The 17,011-nt window shown below is 48.0% G+C and overlaps 1 protein-coding gene across 4 annotated transcripts in view; it reads right to left on the reverse strand.

The window, feature by feature from the left end:
- The window catches only part of LOC140404466 (coiled-coil domain-containing protein 85C-like), a 274,572-nt gene extending 259,856 nt beyond the window's left edge, over positions 1-14,716 (reverse strand). For 2 of the 4 annotated variants that reach the window (XM_072493061.1, XM_072493051.1), the window contains exon 1: positions 13,023-14,716. In XM_072493061.1, coding sequence (XP_072349162.1) covers positions 13,023-13,710 — 688 coding nt within the window. In that variant the 5' untranslated portion in view covers positions 13,711-14,716. The remainder of the gene's footprint in view (positions 1-13,022) is intronic. The other 2 variants (XM_072493080.1, XM_072493071.1) reach the window with 2 other exon arrangements.
- Positions 14,717-17,011: the final 2,295 nt, after the last annotated feature.

Consider the following 17,011-nt stretch of genomic DNA (forward strand, 5'->3'; position numbering starts at 1 on the left):
AAGTTAAGCCTAAACCAATCCTTAGAATAGGAGGTAGAGACCCATCAGCCTTTGCTCCATATAATTTGAATTTCCGCTGTTTGTTTTTAGGACTCGCCTGACACTGGAGGGCAGAGGATGATGGGGCCCGCAGAGATTAGAACAGAGGCAGCAATCTCTCCTTCCAGTTTGACGCTGTGCTTAACCAACAGTATTTAACTCCTAGGATTCAGGAGGGGGAGACTTTTGAAGGTCCTTGGCTACATAAAACAGCCCGCTACTCCTGGAGCAGACTGGAAACATCAGGATGAAATACTTGTCCTCCCCCAGCCCCCTCCATCTCTTCACGGGAATAAAACCAGTCCAGGTGATTACGTGGGTGGATCAAGTGTTACCAAGAAGGACATTTACTTAGTCCAGCCTTGGAGGCAGAGACGGACATCCAATAAGACCACCAAAACAATACAGTTGCCTGACGAACTATAACTGTTCAAGTTTTCCTCAATGGGGCTCCAGTCACTTTGCATCATGCCTTCAGTGGCTCAACATGCAGAAGACAGAGCAAGGGTATTCAAAACCGGGCATTGCTCGACTGACCATGCAGTCAAGATGCCACCGATTATGCAGGACCGGACAAGCCTACCTGATGGTGACCACGGGAACGACTTTGCGATGTCTGGGTCAATAGGTTGCAGATGCAATGCTGTGCCACCTACAAAATGGACAAATGCTGCAATAAATCATAGGGCTGGCGCACGCAGCGATATTGATGGTGGCTGTAACCTTGAATTGCTTCTACGTTTTGCTGACCGATGGAGATGATGGGTTGAGGGTCCTGCGTACAATCACCATCTCCAAGTCGATTTCGGCGGCGTGAGAACAGCTGGTGAGTCAGTTTCAGCGGGAGCATTGCGGAAGGAGGTTGCTGGGAGGTAAGCCAACCTTTAAAAGCACTTGTCTTTGCAGGGGCAGGCCAGTCGATTTCGGCGGCGGGAGAACAGCTGGTGAGTCAGTTTCAGCGGGAGCATTGCGGAAGGAGGTTGCTGGGAGGTAAGTCAACCTTTAAAAGCACTTGACTTTGCAGGGGCAGGCCAGTCGATTTCGGCGGCGGGAGAACAGCTGGTGAGTCAGTTTCAGCGGGAGCATTGCGGAAGGAGGTTGCTGGGAGGTAAGTCAACCTTTAAAAGCACTTGTCTTTGCAGGGGCAGGCCAGTCGATTTCGGCGGGAGAACAGCTGGTGAGTCAGTTTCAGCGGGAGCATTGCGGAAGGAGGTTGCTGGGAGGTAAGTCAACCTTTAAAAGCACTTGTCTTTGCAGGGGCAGGCCAGTCGATTTCGGCGGCGGGAGAACAGCTGGTGAGTCAGTTTCAGCGGGAGCATTGCGGAAGGAGGTTGCTGGGAGGTAAGTCAACCTTTAAAAGCACTTGTCTTTGCAGGGGCAGGCCAGTCGATTTCGGCGGCGGGAGAACAGCTGGTGAGTCAGTTTCAGCGGGAGCATTGCGGAAGGAGGTTGCTGGGAGGTAAGTCAACCTTTAAAAGCACTTGTCTTTGCAGGGGCAGGCCAGTCGATTTCGGCGGCGGGAGAACAGCTGGTGAGTCAGTTTCAGCGGGAGCATTGCGGAAGGAGGTTGCTGGGAGGTAAGTCAACCTTTAAAAGCACTTGTCTTTGCAGGGGCAGGCCAGTCGATTTCGGCGGCGGGAGAACAGCTGGTGAGTCAGTTTCAGCGGGAGCACTGCGGAAGGAGGTTGCTGGGAGGTAAGTCAACCTTTAAAAGCACTTGTCTTTGCAGGGGCAGGCCAGTCGATTTCGGCGGCGTGAGAACAGCTGGCTGGTTAGTCAATTTCAGCAGGAGCTGAGAATTTTTCTTTTTTTTTTTAAAATTAGTTTTTTAGGCGGGATCAGGAAGTCGACCCGCGGACGTCTGGGAAGACCCTCACCAATAAATTCTGGTGGAGAGGAAACCCGAGACACTACACGTGTAGTGTCTCCCACCCGCCCTCCTCCTCTAACCTAATAATAAAACCCATTGGTCTGAGGTAAGTACCATATTTTATTATATTATTATTATTTTTTATAAAAATTTAATTTAGTTGTTAGCCAGATCTTGGTAGAAAGTTAGAGGAATGGCAGGGAAGGGAGTGCAATGTTCCTCCTGCAGGATGTTTGAGGTAAGGGATGCAGTTAGTGTCCCTGCTGATTTTACCTGCAGGAAGTGCTGCCATCTCCAGCTCCTCCAAGACCGAGTTAGGGAACTGGAGCTGGAGTTGGAAGAACTTCGGATCATTCGGGAGGCAGAAGGGGTCATAGATAGCAGCTTCAGGGAATTAGTTACACCAAAGATTGGAGATAGGTGGGTAACTGTAAGAGGGACTGGGAAAAAACAGTCAGTGCAGGGATCCCCTGCGGTCGTTCCCCTGAGAAACAAGTATACCGCTTTGGATACTTGTGGGGGGGACGACTTACCAGGGGTAAGCCATGGGGTACGGGCCTCTGGCACGGAGTCTGTCCCTGTTGCTCAGAAGGGAAGGGGGGAAGAGGAGCAGAGCATTAGTAATTGGGGACTCTATAGTCAGGGGCACAGATAGGAGATTTTGTGGGAGCGTGAGAGACTCACGTTTGGTATGTTGCCTCCCAGGTGCAAGGGTACGTGATGTCTCGGATCGTGTTTTCCGGGTCCTTAGGGGGAGGGGGAGCAGCCCCAAGTCGTGGTCCACATTGGCACCAACGACATAGGTAGGAAAGGGGACAAGGATGTCAGGCAGGCTTTCAGGGAGCTAGGATGGAAGCTCAGAACTAGAACAAACAGAGTTGTTATCTCTGGGTTGTTGCCCGTGCCACGTGATAGTGAGATGAGGAATAGGGAGAGAGAGCATTTAAACACGTGGCTACAGGGATGGTGCAGGCGGGAGGGTTTCAGATTTTTGGATAACTGGGGCTCTTTCTGGGGAAGGTGGGACCTCTACAGACAGGATGGTCTACATCTGAACCTGAGGGGCACAAATATCCTGGGGGGGGAGATTTGTTAGTGCTCTTTGGGGGGGTTTAAACTAATGCAGCAGGGGCATGGGAACCTGGATTGTAGTTTTAGGGTAAGGGAGAATGAGAGTATAGAGGTCAGGAGCACAGATTTGACGTCACAGGAGGGGGCCAGCGTTCAGGTAGGTGGTTTGAAGTGTGTCTACTTCAATGCCAGGAGTATACGAAACAAGGTAGGGGAACTGGCAGCGTGGGTTGGTACCTGGGACTTCGATGTTGTGGCCATTTCGGAGACATGGATAGAGCAGGGACAGGAATGGATGTTGCAGGTTCCGGGGTTTAGGTGTTTTAGTAAGCTCAGAGAAGGAGGCAAAAGAGGGGGAGGTGTGGCGCTGCTAGTCAAGAGCAGTATTACGGTGGCGGAGAGGATGCTAGATGGGGACTCTTCTTCCGAGGTAGTATTGGCTGAAGTTAGAAACAGGAAAGGAGAGGTCACCCTGTTGGGAGTTTTTTTATAGGCCTCCTAATAGTTCTAGGGATGTAGAGGAAAGGATGGCGAAGATGATTCTGGATATGAGCGAAAGTAACAGGGTAGTTATTATGGGAGACTTTAACTTTCCAAATATTGACTGGAAAATATATAGTTCGAGTACAATAGATGGGTCGTTTTTTGTACAGTGTGTGCAGGAGGGTTTCCTGGAACAATATGTTGACAGGCCAACAAGAGGCGAGGCCACGTTGGATTTGGTTTTGGGTAATGAACCAGGCCAGGTGTTGGATTTGGAGGTAGGAGAGCACTTTGGGGACAGTGACCACAATTCGGTGACGTTTACGTTAATGATGGAAAGGGATAAGTATACACCGCAGGGCAAGAGTTATAGCTGGGGGAAGGGCAATTATGATGCCATTAGACGTGACTTGGGGGGGGATAAGGTGGAGAAGTAGGCTGCAAGTGTTGGGCACACTGGATAAGTGGGGCTTGTTCAAGGATCAGCTACTGCGTGTTCTTGATAAGTATGTACCGGTCAGACAGGGAGGAAGGCGTCGAGCGAGGGAACCGTGGTTTACCAAGGAAGTGGAATCTCTTGTTAAGAGGAAGGAGGAGGCCTATGTGAAGATGAAGTGTGAAGTTTCGGTTGGGGCGATGGATAGTTACAAGGTAGCGAGGAAGGATCTAAAGAGAGAGCTAAGACGAGCAAGGAGGGGACATGAGAAGTATTTGGCAGGAAGGATCAAGGAAAACCCAAAAGCTTTCTATAGGTATGTCAGGAATAAGCGAATGACTAGGGAAAGAGTAGGACCAGTCAAGGACAGGGATGGGAAATTGTGTGTGGAGTCTGAAGAGATAGGCGAGATACTAAATGAATATTTTTCGTCAGTATTCACTCAGGAAAAAGATAGTGTTGTGGAGGAGAATGCTGAGCCCCAGGCTAATAGAATAGATGGCATTGAGGTACGTAGGGAAGAGGTGTTGGCAATTCTGGACAGGCTGAAAATAGATAAGTCCCCGGGACCTGATGGGATTTATCCTAGGATTCTATGGGAGGCCAGGGAAGAGATTGCTGGACCTTTGGCTTTGATTTTTATGTCATCATTGGCTACAGGAATAGTGCCAGAGGACTGGAGGACAGCAAATGTGGTCCCTTTGTTCAAAAAGGGGATCAGAGACAACCCCGGCAACTATAGACCGGTGAGCCTCACGTCTGTAGTGGGTAAAGTCTTGGAGGGGATTATAAGGGACACGATTTATAATCATCTAGATAGGAATAATATGATCAGGGATAGTCAGCATGGCTTTGTGAAGGGTAGGTCATGCCTCACAAACCTTATTGAGTTCTTTGAGAAGGTGACTGAACAGGGCGACGAGGGTAGAGCAGTTGATGTGGTGTATATGGATTTCAGCAAAGCGTTTGATAAGGTTCCACACGGTAGGCTATTGCAAAAAATACGGAGGCTGGGGATTGAGGGTGATTTAGAGATGTGGATCAGAAATTGGCTAGCTGAAAGAAGACAGAGGGTGGTGGTTGATGGGAAATGTTCAGAATGGAGTACAGTCACAAGTGGAGTACCACAAGGATCTGTTCTGGGGCCGTTGCTGTTTGTCATTTTTATCAATGACCTAGAGGAAGGTGCAGAAGGGTGGGTGAGTAAATTTGCAGACGATACTAAAGTCGGTGGTGTTGTCGATAGTGTGGAAGGATGTAGCAGGTTACAGAGGGATATAGATAAGCTGCAGAGCTGGGCTGAGAGGTGGCAAATGGAGTTTAATGTAGAGAAGTGTGAGGTGATTCACTTTGGAAGGAATAACAGGAATGCGGAATATTTGGCTAATGGTAAAGTTCTTGAAAGTGTGGATGAGCAGAGGGATCTAGGTGTCCATGTACATAGATCCCTGAAAGTTGCCACCCAGGTTGATAGGGTTGTGAAGAAGGCCTATGGAGTGTTGGCCTTTATTGGTAGAGGGATTGAGTTCCGGAGTCGGGAGGTCATGTTGCAGCTGTACAGAACTCTGGTACGGCCGCATTTGGAGTATTGCGTACAGTTCTGGTCACCGCATTATAGGAAGGACGTGGAGGCTTTGGAGCGGGTGCAGAGGAGATTTACCAGGATGTTGCCTGGTATGGAGGGAAAATCTTATGAGGAAAGGCTGATGGACTTGAGGTTGTTTTCGTTGGAGAGAAGAAGGTTAAGAGGAGACTTAATAGAGGCATACAAAATGATCAGGGGGTTGGATAGGGTGGACAGTGAGAGCCTTCTCCCGCGGATGGATATGGCTGGCACGAGGGGACATAACTTTAAACTGAGGGGTAATAGATATAGGACAGAGGTCAGAGGTAGGTTCTTTACGCAAAGAGTAGTGAGGCCGTGGAATGCCCTACCTGCTACAGTAGTGAACTCGCCAACATTGAGGGCATTTAAAAGTTTATTGGATAAACATATGGATGATAATGGCATAGTGTAGGTTAGATGGCTTTTGTTTCGGTGCAACATCGTGGGCCGAAGGGCCTGTACTGCGCTGTATTGTTCAATAAAAATAAAAAAAATTCAATAAGCACCGTCCTGAAGATTCATGCCTGCACCTTGGATTTCTTTACCCCTTCAATTTTGCTGGCCTCTTCTTGGTGCTTTCTGCTCCTTCAGCTCTGGCAAAGGCTGCTAAAGAGACTCCCTATGATGATAGGAACACAGGAAGGGCAGAAGGCGACTGGCGCCTGTTCTGCAAGTGCTCCCCCTTAATTGTCTCCAGCCCTTTAAATTTCAATCACATGTCAATTTCCACTCCCACTGTAGTGTGCACCCTGCACCCTCCCCAATGACACCTATACCAATAGATCAATGTGGCACACTTCCATTTGAGTCTGTTTAAAGTGTGCCAATTTCCACTCTGGTGGTCGATAACATGTTGGTACATTTGGCTCTGCTCATGCCAGCACTTCGAGATTAATAGTTAAAGGTCAATTTTGTCAATCATGTGAGAGAGAAAAAGGCCCCTTAAAAACTTACTTTTCAATGTCATAATTCTCACAATTAAAATTGGAAAGACAAGTTCACAACTAGTAATTAAATGTGGCTCTTTTCCTGACCATACCAGCTATCATGTTCCATGCGACAATAGTATATGTTTTTTTATATGGTTATGGGTATACAATTAAAATCAAATAGCTTACTAATCCACTCCTTCTTCAAGCCAAGTGTAGCCTCTTGCCAATGAAGTGTAAAGTACAATATAATAATGGGCTATCTCAGAAACCCCTAGCATTAAATGGCGGTTTCCATAGTGCTTCACTGAAGATTAAAGAACAATGCCTGTATAAAGTGCAATGCTGGCTAGTATGATGTTCTCTTCCAGTTTGTAAAATTACAACATAAAACCATTATTAAGAGAAGAAAAACTATGGGCGCGATTTAAAAGAAATCATCGAGCGCGTTTAGCCGGGTGTTTCCCGGCGCTGGCAGCGCAAATAATGACTCCAACTATTAAACAAGACTTCACTTAATTTCAGGGCCTCGGCAAGGAATGCTCCACCAATCCACCTACCCTGCATATCTTTGGATTGTGGGGGTGAGACTCAGGCAAAGACCGGGAGAATGTGCAAACTCCACGCAGACAGTGACCCGGGGTCAGGATCGAACGGGACCTCAGTGCCGTGAGGCAGCAGTGCTAACCACTGCTCCACCGTGCCGCCCTCCGCACAACTTTCAGCTCGACTCTATTGTTGTGATAACTCAAATCTACTGTTAAGATATGTAAATAAGCCAGGAAATGCCACTGCAGCAGTGAAAAGATTTAAATAGACTGTGCATCTTTGCGTACCTGCTACAGGTGCATTGAGGTCACCAGGTGCTGACAAATTTAAACAGGTGAGCAGATGCAATATAGTCCACTTGCCTATCACCTGAATTCCAGCTCCAAACCTGACTGACCACATTCTTTCTACACATTTAATACTATTCCTTCCGGTTAATAAATGATGTCATTTGTAAAACATGCCAGCTGCACGAAATGAATGCAGTACCATTTCTAACACTAGTTCCCTCTTAACTTCTCAGTCCCAGGACTTTCTCCCTCAGATCCAAGCACAAGATTGACTGAAATCAACTTTAATTTCTTAAAGCCCATGCAAGTGATAAAATACACAGATACATTAGTGATTTTGAGGAAAATTTATCTTGATATTTTTCCCTCCCGCATCCAACTTTTCTTTATCCATCCCCACTTTTTCTTTCTTCCATTTTCCTCCAATATATCCCCCCCCACCTCCTCCCCTCCCCCACTATAATTTATTGTTTGTTTGTGGGATGTGGGTATTTCTGGTACCAAGGACCCTTCGACTGCACCTTTTAAACCTGTGATTTCACCATCTAGAAAGACACAGGCAGCAAATCAAAGGGAACAGGCCACGTGCAAGGCACCCTTCAAGCCATACCATCCTGACGTGGAACTATATCATTCTGGACTGTCACTGGGCCAAAATGCTGGATCTCCTCTCTCTCTCTTCCCTCCCTCCCCCCCCCCCCCCCCCCTTCCCCCCCAGACAGCACTGTGGGTTACCTACACTAAAGGGACTGTAGCGGTTCAAGAAAGCAACTCGCCACCACCTTCAAAGGGACAATTAGGGATGGACAATAAATGCTAACCTTGCCTGCAACACTCACATCCCGTGACCAAATAAAACAAAATACAGAAAGGTTTCATTTCCCTCAGGCCCTGAGAGCTGGTAAAGGCCAATTCTACAGGGCAAAACCCAATGAGTCGGCAACCTCTTCCAGTCTTCCAAGGCTTCGCCTGCAGCCACGTGCGCAACCCTTGCCCGCTGCGCAGCTTAGTGTGCCAGAGCTAACTTTTCAGGTTCGACCAGCTGTACACCTCCCTCCTCCTCCCTATTTCACAAAGGGTCATCTACCCAACAGCACAATGGCCCAGAGGTCACCTGGAAACCCAGCTGCCACCACCAGGTCATATCAGGCATCAAATTGTATATCATCTGTCAACTTGTATGGGACTAACTGAGTAAGTAAATGTAACTGCTGTGTTGATGCAAATCACAGCAACTAGTGGATTCTGGACTGTTTAGTCAACAATGCTAATCCACCACAGGCCACCCCCACCAAGCTTTGGTTTGCTGCCAGCAGTTTTGCTGGTTTCAATGTAACACCGTAAACTCAAGCACAATACCCCTTGTTAATCTGCAGTCCAGAAAACGTTGTGCAGATGCAGGGTACAAAGAATGAAAGAACAATGGCTACATCTCAGCAGGTTAGCAAAGTAAATGCATCAATGAGGTTACATCAAGCATAACTTGGAAAGGACCCATCCTTTCTTTGGAGGATCATGGCTGTAAAACGAGATGCATTTTTTGTCCCCCAAACACACTGGTACTGGAGTATGCCCAATGTAATCCCGGGATAAGCAGGATAGATTAGAGGAAACAGACTGATAAGATCACAGTGAAGCCCTTTGGCTTGGATAACGGTTCCAAGAATAAAATGGCAAGTGTAGCTAAACACCATTATCTGCATATCTAACAGTGATCAGATCATGAGAAAATGAATAATCTTGTTGCTTTATCCTTGCTTTCAACGGTCATGTAAATAGAATCAATAGACATTGGAATCAGTTTTAAATAAATAACCTGCTCCAAGTTTGGATGCAATACAGGTTCCATTCCATGTTTACAAAATCCAAACACGATAATTAATCAATAACAAGCTCATGTATTCTTGCTGTGCATTAAAACAAGAACATAAGGAATATTGTGGAACATGTTACTGATATTTATTTAACCCTCGAGACTTGCTGAGTAGGAATTCCTGATGGTTGTGATTCTTCTCTCACTTCTTCCACAACAGGCTCACAATATGTAAGATTAAGTGAAATAGACAGTACACAGAACCATATCGATACAATTTTCTTTCAAAGGCGGTCAGTCATCTTCCATATCCTAACACACACCAAGTCCTGTGCAGCCTGGGCTCGCTGGCCTACACCGGCACCCAGCTCGACAATGCCGCGATAAGATTCTTAGCCTTGGTCAGAATCGCAGAATAACACAGTGCAGAAGAGGCCCTTTGGTCCACCGAATCTGCACCAACACATGTAAAAATACCAGACCGTCCTATCTAATCCCATTTGCCAGCATTTGGCCCATGGCCTTGAATGTCACGACTTGCCAAGAACATATCCAGGTACTTTTTTTTTTAATTCAAGGGGCAATTTGGCGTGGCCAATCCACCTATCCTGCACATCTTTGGGTTGTGAGGGTGAGACCCATGCAGAAACGGGGAGAATGTGCAAACTCTACATGGACAGTGACCCGGGTCCTGTTTTGGTTTCAGATTCCAACATCTGCAGTAATTTGCTTTTGTCACATGCCTCCATATTTCTGTAAACCCTTCCAGCCCTGCAACCTTCCAAGAGTACAGTGCTCCTCAGATTCAGACCTCTTTCACACCTTCAATTTTAATCACTTCACTAATGCCGGCTGTTTCAGACATAGCATTCCTTCCCCAAACTTCTCCCTCCTGCTTCAAGGCATTTCTTCAAACCTAACTCCTTCACCAAGCTGTTGGTTAGCTGCGCCAAAACCTCCTTCAGGGGCTCAGGTGTACAATTCTGGGTGATAAAAAGGTCCTGTGGGGTGCCTGGGTCATTTTACTATGTTAAAGCATATTGTTGTCCAATGAACAGAAGAATAATGCCAACTGTTTGCTCTCCCGTGGCTTTATCATTAGACATTGGAGGAAAAGACAGATAAAGCACAGCACAAATCAATTCAATTTCGATGCAAAGGTTTAAAAGTACCAAAAATATAGGAAACTTGACTGCAGAACTGACACTATTTTTTCCTTCTCCCATGCAGGGCTGCAACGGTCATGTGTAGTTTTCACTATTGTCCTGCTTCTGAGACCAGCATGAATCTCGGATCAAAACTGGTAAATGGTGGTTTGTATGAATTCCTACGACACCAGGCAATGCATCAATTCACTAAGCTACTAGGAAGCCTTTTTCAACAAAAAAAAACTTCTGGTGCTGACAATTTACTTCTAATTTCTTTCTGAGAGAGGTATCGGCTCAATTGGAAGCACTCTTGCCACTGAGTCACGGGATTCTAGGTTCAAATCCCGTTTAAGAGGTAAAGAAATCAAGGCTGATATCCCAGCACAGTGCTAAGGAATGCTGCACTCCTGGAGTTGCCAACTTTCACATGAGACGATGAATGCTTTCTCAGATGTATGTCAAAGATCTTTATTTTTAAAATTTTTCAATTAAGGGGCAATTTTAGCATGGCCAATCCACTTACCCTGCTCATCTTTGGGTTGTGGGGGTGAGGCCCACGCAGACACAGGGAGAATGTACAGCTACCTGGGGCCAGGATCGAACCCAGGTCCTCGGTGCCGTGAGGTAGCAGTGCTAACCACAGGGCCCCCACACCAATTATAAGGTAATTGCCAAATTGCAACTGTCCCTCCCAACCCCACTTTCTATGCCATATTTATGACTACACTTCAAATGCTCTTCATTGGTTACAAACCGCTCGGTTGTGGAAGCCACTCGAGACATGCAAGTCTTTCTTTTATTTCCCTCTGTCCTTAAAAGCGCCGATATGGTTAAAGTGGTGTTAAAGTAGATCACTCCGCAATGCGATGTAATAACACTGCATGCATCAGGGTGCCCAACAGGCCAGGGCCCATTATTGCGAACCACAGCAGCTTGTAATTATGCTGCAGCCAGCTATCTCCAAAACAAGAACCAAACTAGCATACTAATTAACTGGTAATGATACTATGTGTATTTTGAATGCAATGCACTCAATTTTGCAACGACTCCGGTACCAAAGGCATGCCCTAATTAAGAAACTGTAAGGTTACGCATGACACTCCAGGATTATATCACAACCCAGTTGTTCAATTGAAGAAATTGTGATGGGAATGGAACATACCAGCCTGTTCCATCATTCAATACTCATGACTCATCATCGACTTTAACTCCATGTCCCCACCCACTTCTCATATCCCTCAATTTCTGGAGGAATCACTTTGATGAGAGGTCATTGACCTGAAATGTTAACTCAGTTTCTCACTCCACAGATGCTTCCAAACCATCTGACTATTTCCAGCAATGTTTCTCCTGAAAGTTTTTTTTTAAGAAAACAGAGTGGCTCCTGATTGCTTTTGTAACTTAAACTCTATAAGTAAAGAAATTCTTACATTGGGTGCTTTGTTACCAGTATGGCACATGGAATGATTTATCATGCGTTAGAGAAATAAATCCATGGATTAGGAATCCTGTATTTTACAAGGTCAATTTGGCTGTTCTGACATGGAAAGGAAATGCAAAACCATCAAATAAAACAACTGAATTGGATTCCCTTTTGATTCCAAATGCTGAAATGTCTATGATGCCTTTCCAGAATCTGAAGTGACAACACTTGTTTTGCAGCTGCCTAAATGTGCTGCCCAGGCACAGTGGCAGGAAATAACTGAACTTGGGCCCAAAATTCCTCTTAACACAAAATGGGACACTGTTGATGTTTTTGCATGTTAATTAACAGCAGTATGTGAATCTCGAGACATGCCCATTACCGGGAATGTAATTTTGCAGGATGATACTTAATAAAGTACAAAGTGGAAAATAAAGGTGGATTTAGGAAGTTATGAGGGGGGGGGGGGGAAATCCCACAATACTATTTAATATCCCATTTCTGGTCTATTTATAAGCACATATGTGGTCAAAGGAAAGTTAAGAAGGAATGCCTATTTATATAGAAATCAAATCTGTTTCTTGCAAAGGGAGAATAGAGATACGGTTAGCTGCTCAATTCAAATGACTGGATACAGTGGTTATACTTTGAGTATTCTGCCGGTGTGTTACAATGTTTTAACTCAGAGCATTAAGGGAACGACTCAATCAAATTTGAGTGTGAACTGATCTGACAAAGTAAAGTCCCCAGGTGACCATAGGTTGCTTTCCCCTTTGAGGGCGAGAGCTGACTGGTGGTGATTTAACCTGACGATCACCCCACCTCAGGCAAAGGGCAAGATTGAGAAGACGCCCGGGGCCTTCATGAATAATCTCAGCAGGCACAGGAATTGAACCCAAAGTGTTGGCCTTGTTCTACATCACGAACCTGCTGTCTAGCAAACTGAGCAAAACCGGCCCCCTGATCAGGTGGAGCATAACTGGTAACTTTACTATGTAAACTTCTATTTCACACGCAGCATGTTGTCGGAGTCAAATAATCCTTACAGTGCAGAAGGAGGCCATTCGGTCCGTCCAGTCTGCACCCTACCTAGGTCCACTCCCCCACCCCATCTCTGTAACCCCCACCTAACCTTTGGTCGCGAAAGGAGTAATCCACCTAACCTGCACATCTTTGGACTCTTAAATAGACGGTTTCCCTCTGTGAATGTATAGCCACCTGCGAGTGAGTCCATGGCTAAGCCCCACTGAAGTTATTTTGGTCGCAGTTCCCTGCCATTTACTTTGACAAGGTGTAGAAGTGTATGTCACACCCTCCAGCAGCACCAACACCCACCCCCTCACACACACACCCCAAAGTACTCACCGTTCAGCCCATTGGGGATGCTCCTGTGATGAGGGGGACCCGAAAGGTCGTCGGTGGACCTCTTGCTGGGAGCCCCCTTGTCCCCGGTTTTGTGGTGCTGGTGGTGGTGGTCAGGGCTGCCGGCGCTGCCCGCGCTGGAGGTGCTGCTGCCGTCGCCCACGTCCCTGGCGCCCGAGCCGCCCTGCAGGTTGGTCAGGCTGTCGATGGAGCTGCGGCTGCCGGCGTCGTTGCGCTCCTCGTCCAGCATGAGGGCGATCTCCTTGAGCTCCAGGTTCTCCCGCAGCAGGGCCTCCTGCCGGGCCTCCAGCTCCCGCAGCTTCTGCTGGTGGGCGCCCACCTCCCGCCACACGGCGCCGGCGGTGGTGCGGCCGAAGCGCTGCCACTCGCGCCACAGCTTGCGGCCCTTCTGCCGGTCGTCGTCCAGGAAGCAGCAGAGCTCCCGCAGCTCGTGGTTGTCGTCCTGCAGCCGCTGGTTGATGTCCTTCAGCCCCCGGATCTCGTGCAGGTGGAGCTGCAGCCGCCGGTTCACGTCCTTGATCAGGCTGCCGTGCTCCAGCATCAGGCTGACCCGCTCAGCCTCGCTCCTCCGGAGCCTCCTCACCAGCTCCACCTTCCCCCATTTCACCAACTCCTCGTCGGACAGCTTACTCAGATCCTCTCTGGACCCATCTGGGGAATTCTTAGCCATGTCCTATCAATTATTTTTTTTGGGGGGGGGGGCGGGGGTGCAACAAAATCTTATTCCAGTCCCTTATTTGAGGGGGGACAAATTCCTTTTCTGTTTTCCCCTTTTACCTCCTCATGTTGCAACAGGACCAACTCATGTTGACCCGGGTCGGTGCTGAGGAACTGGGATGGTGGACCTCACGCCTCGATAGTTTGGCAGCCACTCACTCACTATCTGCAAAACAACACGTCTCCCAGTGGCTTATGAAGCGATCCGATTTGGAGGGGAGGGTTGTAACTAAAAGGCGAAAAATAAAAATAAAAATGGTTTAAATCCGTCTCTATTGCAGTCTCGGTGTCTCTCTTAGTCGGTCGTCTTAGATTTCCGGGCTGCCTGTGTTTGGCCGTTTAAACACACACACACCACTCGGTGATCGAGTGGTTCGCAATTATTTTCTATTTTGGGGGAGGTGTTTTTAAAACAATCCCGAGGCTTTCAGCGCATTCCCTGTTGACAGCAGATGGCAAATGCTGCGGAACATGGACGGGGATATCACCCACTTCTCGAGATCCTGATGGTGTGTCTGTCTCCCCGCTCACAAACTGCACCGGAGCACTTGCACATTCCCCGGGATATCCTTCTCTCGGCTCCCGCTCCGGGAGGATGGCGCCTTCAGAATCCAAAGTGCAACTGGTTCCTCAAAAATCGATCCTGGTAACAAAGAACTTTGGCTGCTCTTTCTCTCGCACTCTCTTTCTCTCTCCTCCCCAGGAGAGGGTTTGAGGTTCTCGCCCAATGATGGTGCAAGTTGTTCCACAGGCTCTGACCGCGGGTCCAATCAAAGCGAAAGCAAACAGAATTGAAAGCAGGTAGAGAGATTCGTATCGAGGCGCCGTCACACTCACAGGACGAGGCTCTCTCTCAGTACAGCACACTGGGCTAGGCTCTCTCTCACATCAACACACTGGGCTAGGCTCTCCCTCTCTCTCACTACAGCACACTGGGCTAGGCTCCCTGTCTCTGTCTCACTACAACACACTGGGCTAGGCTCTCCCTCTCTCACTACAGCACACTGGGCTAGGCTCTCTGTCTCACTACAGCACACTGGGCTAGGCTCCCTGTCTCTGTCTCACTACAGCACACTGGGCTAGGCTCACTGTCTCTGTCTCACTACAACACACTGGGCTAGGCTCTCCCTCTCTCACTACAGCACACTGGGCTAGGCTCTCTGTCTCACTACAGCACACTGGGCTAGGCTCCCTGTCTCTGTCTCACTACAACACACTGGGCTAGGCTCTCCCTCTCTCACTACAGCACACTGGGCTAGGCTCTCTGTCTCACTACAGCACACTGGGCTAGGCTCCCTGTCTCTGTCTCACTACAGCACACTGGGCTAGGCTCTCTGTCTCACTACAGCACACTGGGCTAGGCTCCCTGTCTCTGTCTCACTACAGCACACTGGGCTAAGCCCCCTGTCTCTGTCTCACTACAGCACACTGGGCTAGGCTCTCCCACTCTCTGTCTCACTACAACACACTGGGCTAGGCTCTCCCTCTCTGTCTCACTACAGCACACTGGGCTAGGCTCCCTGTCTCTGTCTCACTACAGCACACTGGGCTAGGCTCCCTGTCTCTGTCTCACTACAGCACACTGGGCTAGGCTTTCTGTCTCACTACAACACACTGGGCTAGGCTCTCCCACTCTCTGTCTCACTACAACACACTGGGCTAGGCTCCCTGTCTCTGTCTCACTACAGCACACTGGGCTAGGCTCTCCCACTCTCTGTCTCACTACAGCACACTGGGCTAGGCTTTCTGTCTCACTACAACACACTGGGCTAGGCTCTCCCACTCTCTGTCTCACTACAGCACACTGGGCTAGGCTCTCCCTCTCTGTCTCACTACAGCACACTGGGCTAGGCTCTCCCTCTCTCTGTCTCACTACAGCACACTGGGCTAGGCTCTCCCTCTCTCTGTCTCACTACAGCACACTGGGCTAGGCTCTCCCTCTCTGTCTCACTACAGCACACTGGGCTAGGCTCTCCCTCTCTGTCTCACTACAGCACACTGGGCTAGGCTCTCCCACTCTCTGTCTCACTACAGCACACTGGGCTAGGCTCTCTGTCTCACTACAGCACACTGGGCTAGGCTCCCTGTCTCACTACAACACACTGGGCGAGGCTCTCCCTCTCTCTGTCTCAATACACGCAGGCTGCGCTTTATCACGTGTAGGTGGCAGTTTACACCAAATTGTATCATTTATCCCCACAGCTTTATTAGCCATTCCGCAACCCCAGTTACCTGTAAGCAGATATCATACTCCAGCCAATCGTGCGGCTAGTGTAAGAATAAAGACGCCCCCCTCTCTCTCCCCCTCTGTCTCCCTGCCTGGCAGAGTGACTGAAACAGACTTTAGTTGTAACTTTCAAAAGGCGAATTTGAGCAAAATACCTGTGACAGAGGGGAGGAAAGGAGGCAATGACACGGGGCCAAGCAGAATGGGCAAGGGTGTGGCGATGGACCGAATGGTCTGTACAATTCCAATTAAATCTTCAGCGATTTAAAATAAAACACACTCTTGTTTGCCAGCATCTACTGGTTACCACGTTTCACACAAATTCCAAAGTCGAGGTCACAAGAGAGCCGAATTCCTGAGTTCAGTAATCATTACTTGTCCTTGGGAGGATGTAGAAACTGAAACTATGGGAGGGGGAGGAGGGACGGGAGGTTGTAATTTACAAGACTCGTCCCTCCACTCTCTCTCTCCTGCTAATCGTGCCTGTTACAGAAAGATTCACATGAAAGGAGACGTGTGAATGTAGCAATTTGAAACCGGACCCCACCAGAGTCAGGTACACCTGTTGCTTCAGGAAAACCCTGCTGTGGATATTGCAGTTAGACTTTACAGAGGTTTTTTTTTAATCCTGTATGGGAGGACAGAGATCCGGTCACCTTATTGCGTCTGAGCCGTTAGCTGGGATTATTGAATTGTGTGTTGGGATTGTTACATTTGCTGGGTTTGTGTACAAATTGAAACTCATTTCCCAAGTGTGGAGGGGTAAAGGTTACAATCCACGCAAAGCAGATGTTTACCAATCCATTCTCTGTATCGTCGAATTTCAAACTTTGGAAACGCAGCAATTACAGTTTGTTCCAACGTTTATTTTTTGCAGTAAGATTGATGAGTACACGATTTAATCGTGAAATAACGAATACCCCGGAAAGCAATGTGGACAATCCATTCATTACTTCTGCTGGGGTATTGGGACGGGCTTTCACAGGATTCAAGACGGCAAGTTTTGCATTTTAACCAATTGGGAGAA

This window comes from Scyliorhinus torazame, chromosome 2, assembly GCF_047496885.1.
Source record: "Scyliorhinus torazame isolate Kashiwa2021f chromosome 2, sScyTor2.1, whole genome shotgun sequence".
NCBI lineage: Eukaryota > Metazoa > Chordata > Chondrichthyes > Carcharhiniformes > Scyliorhinidae > Scyliorhinus > Scyliorhinus torazame.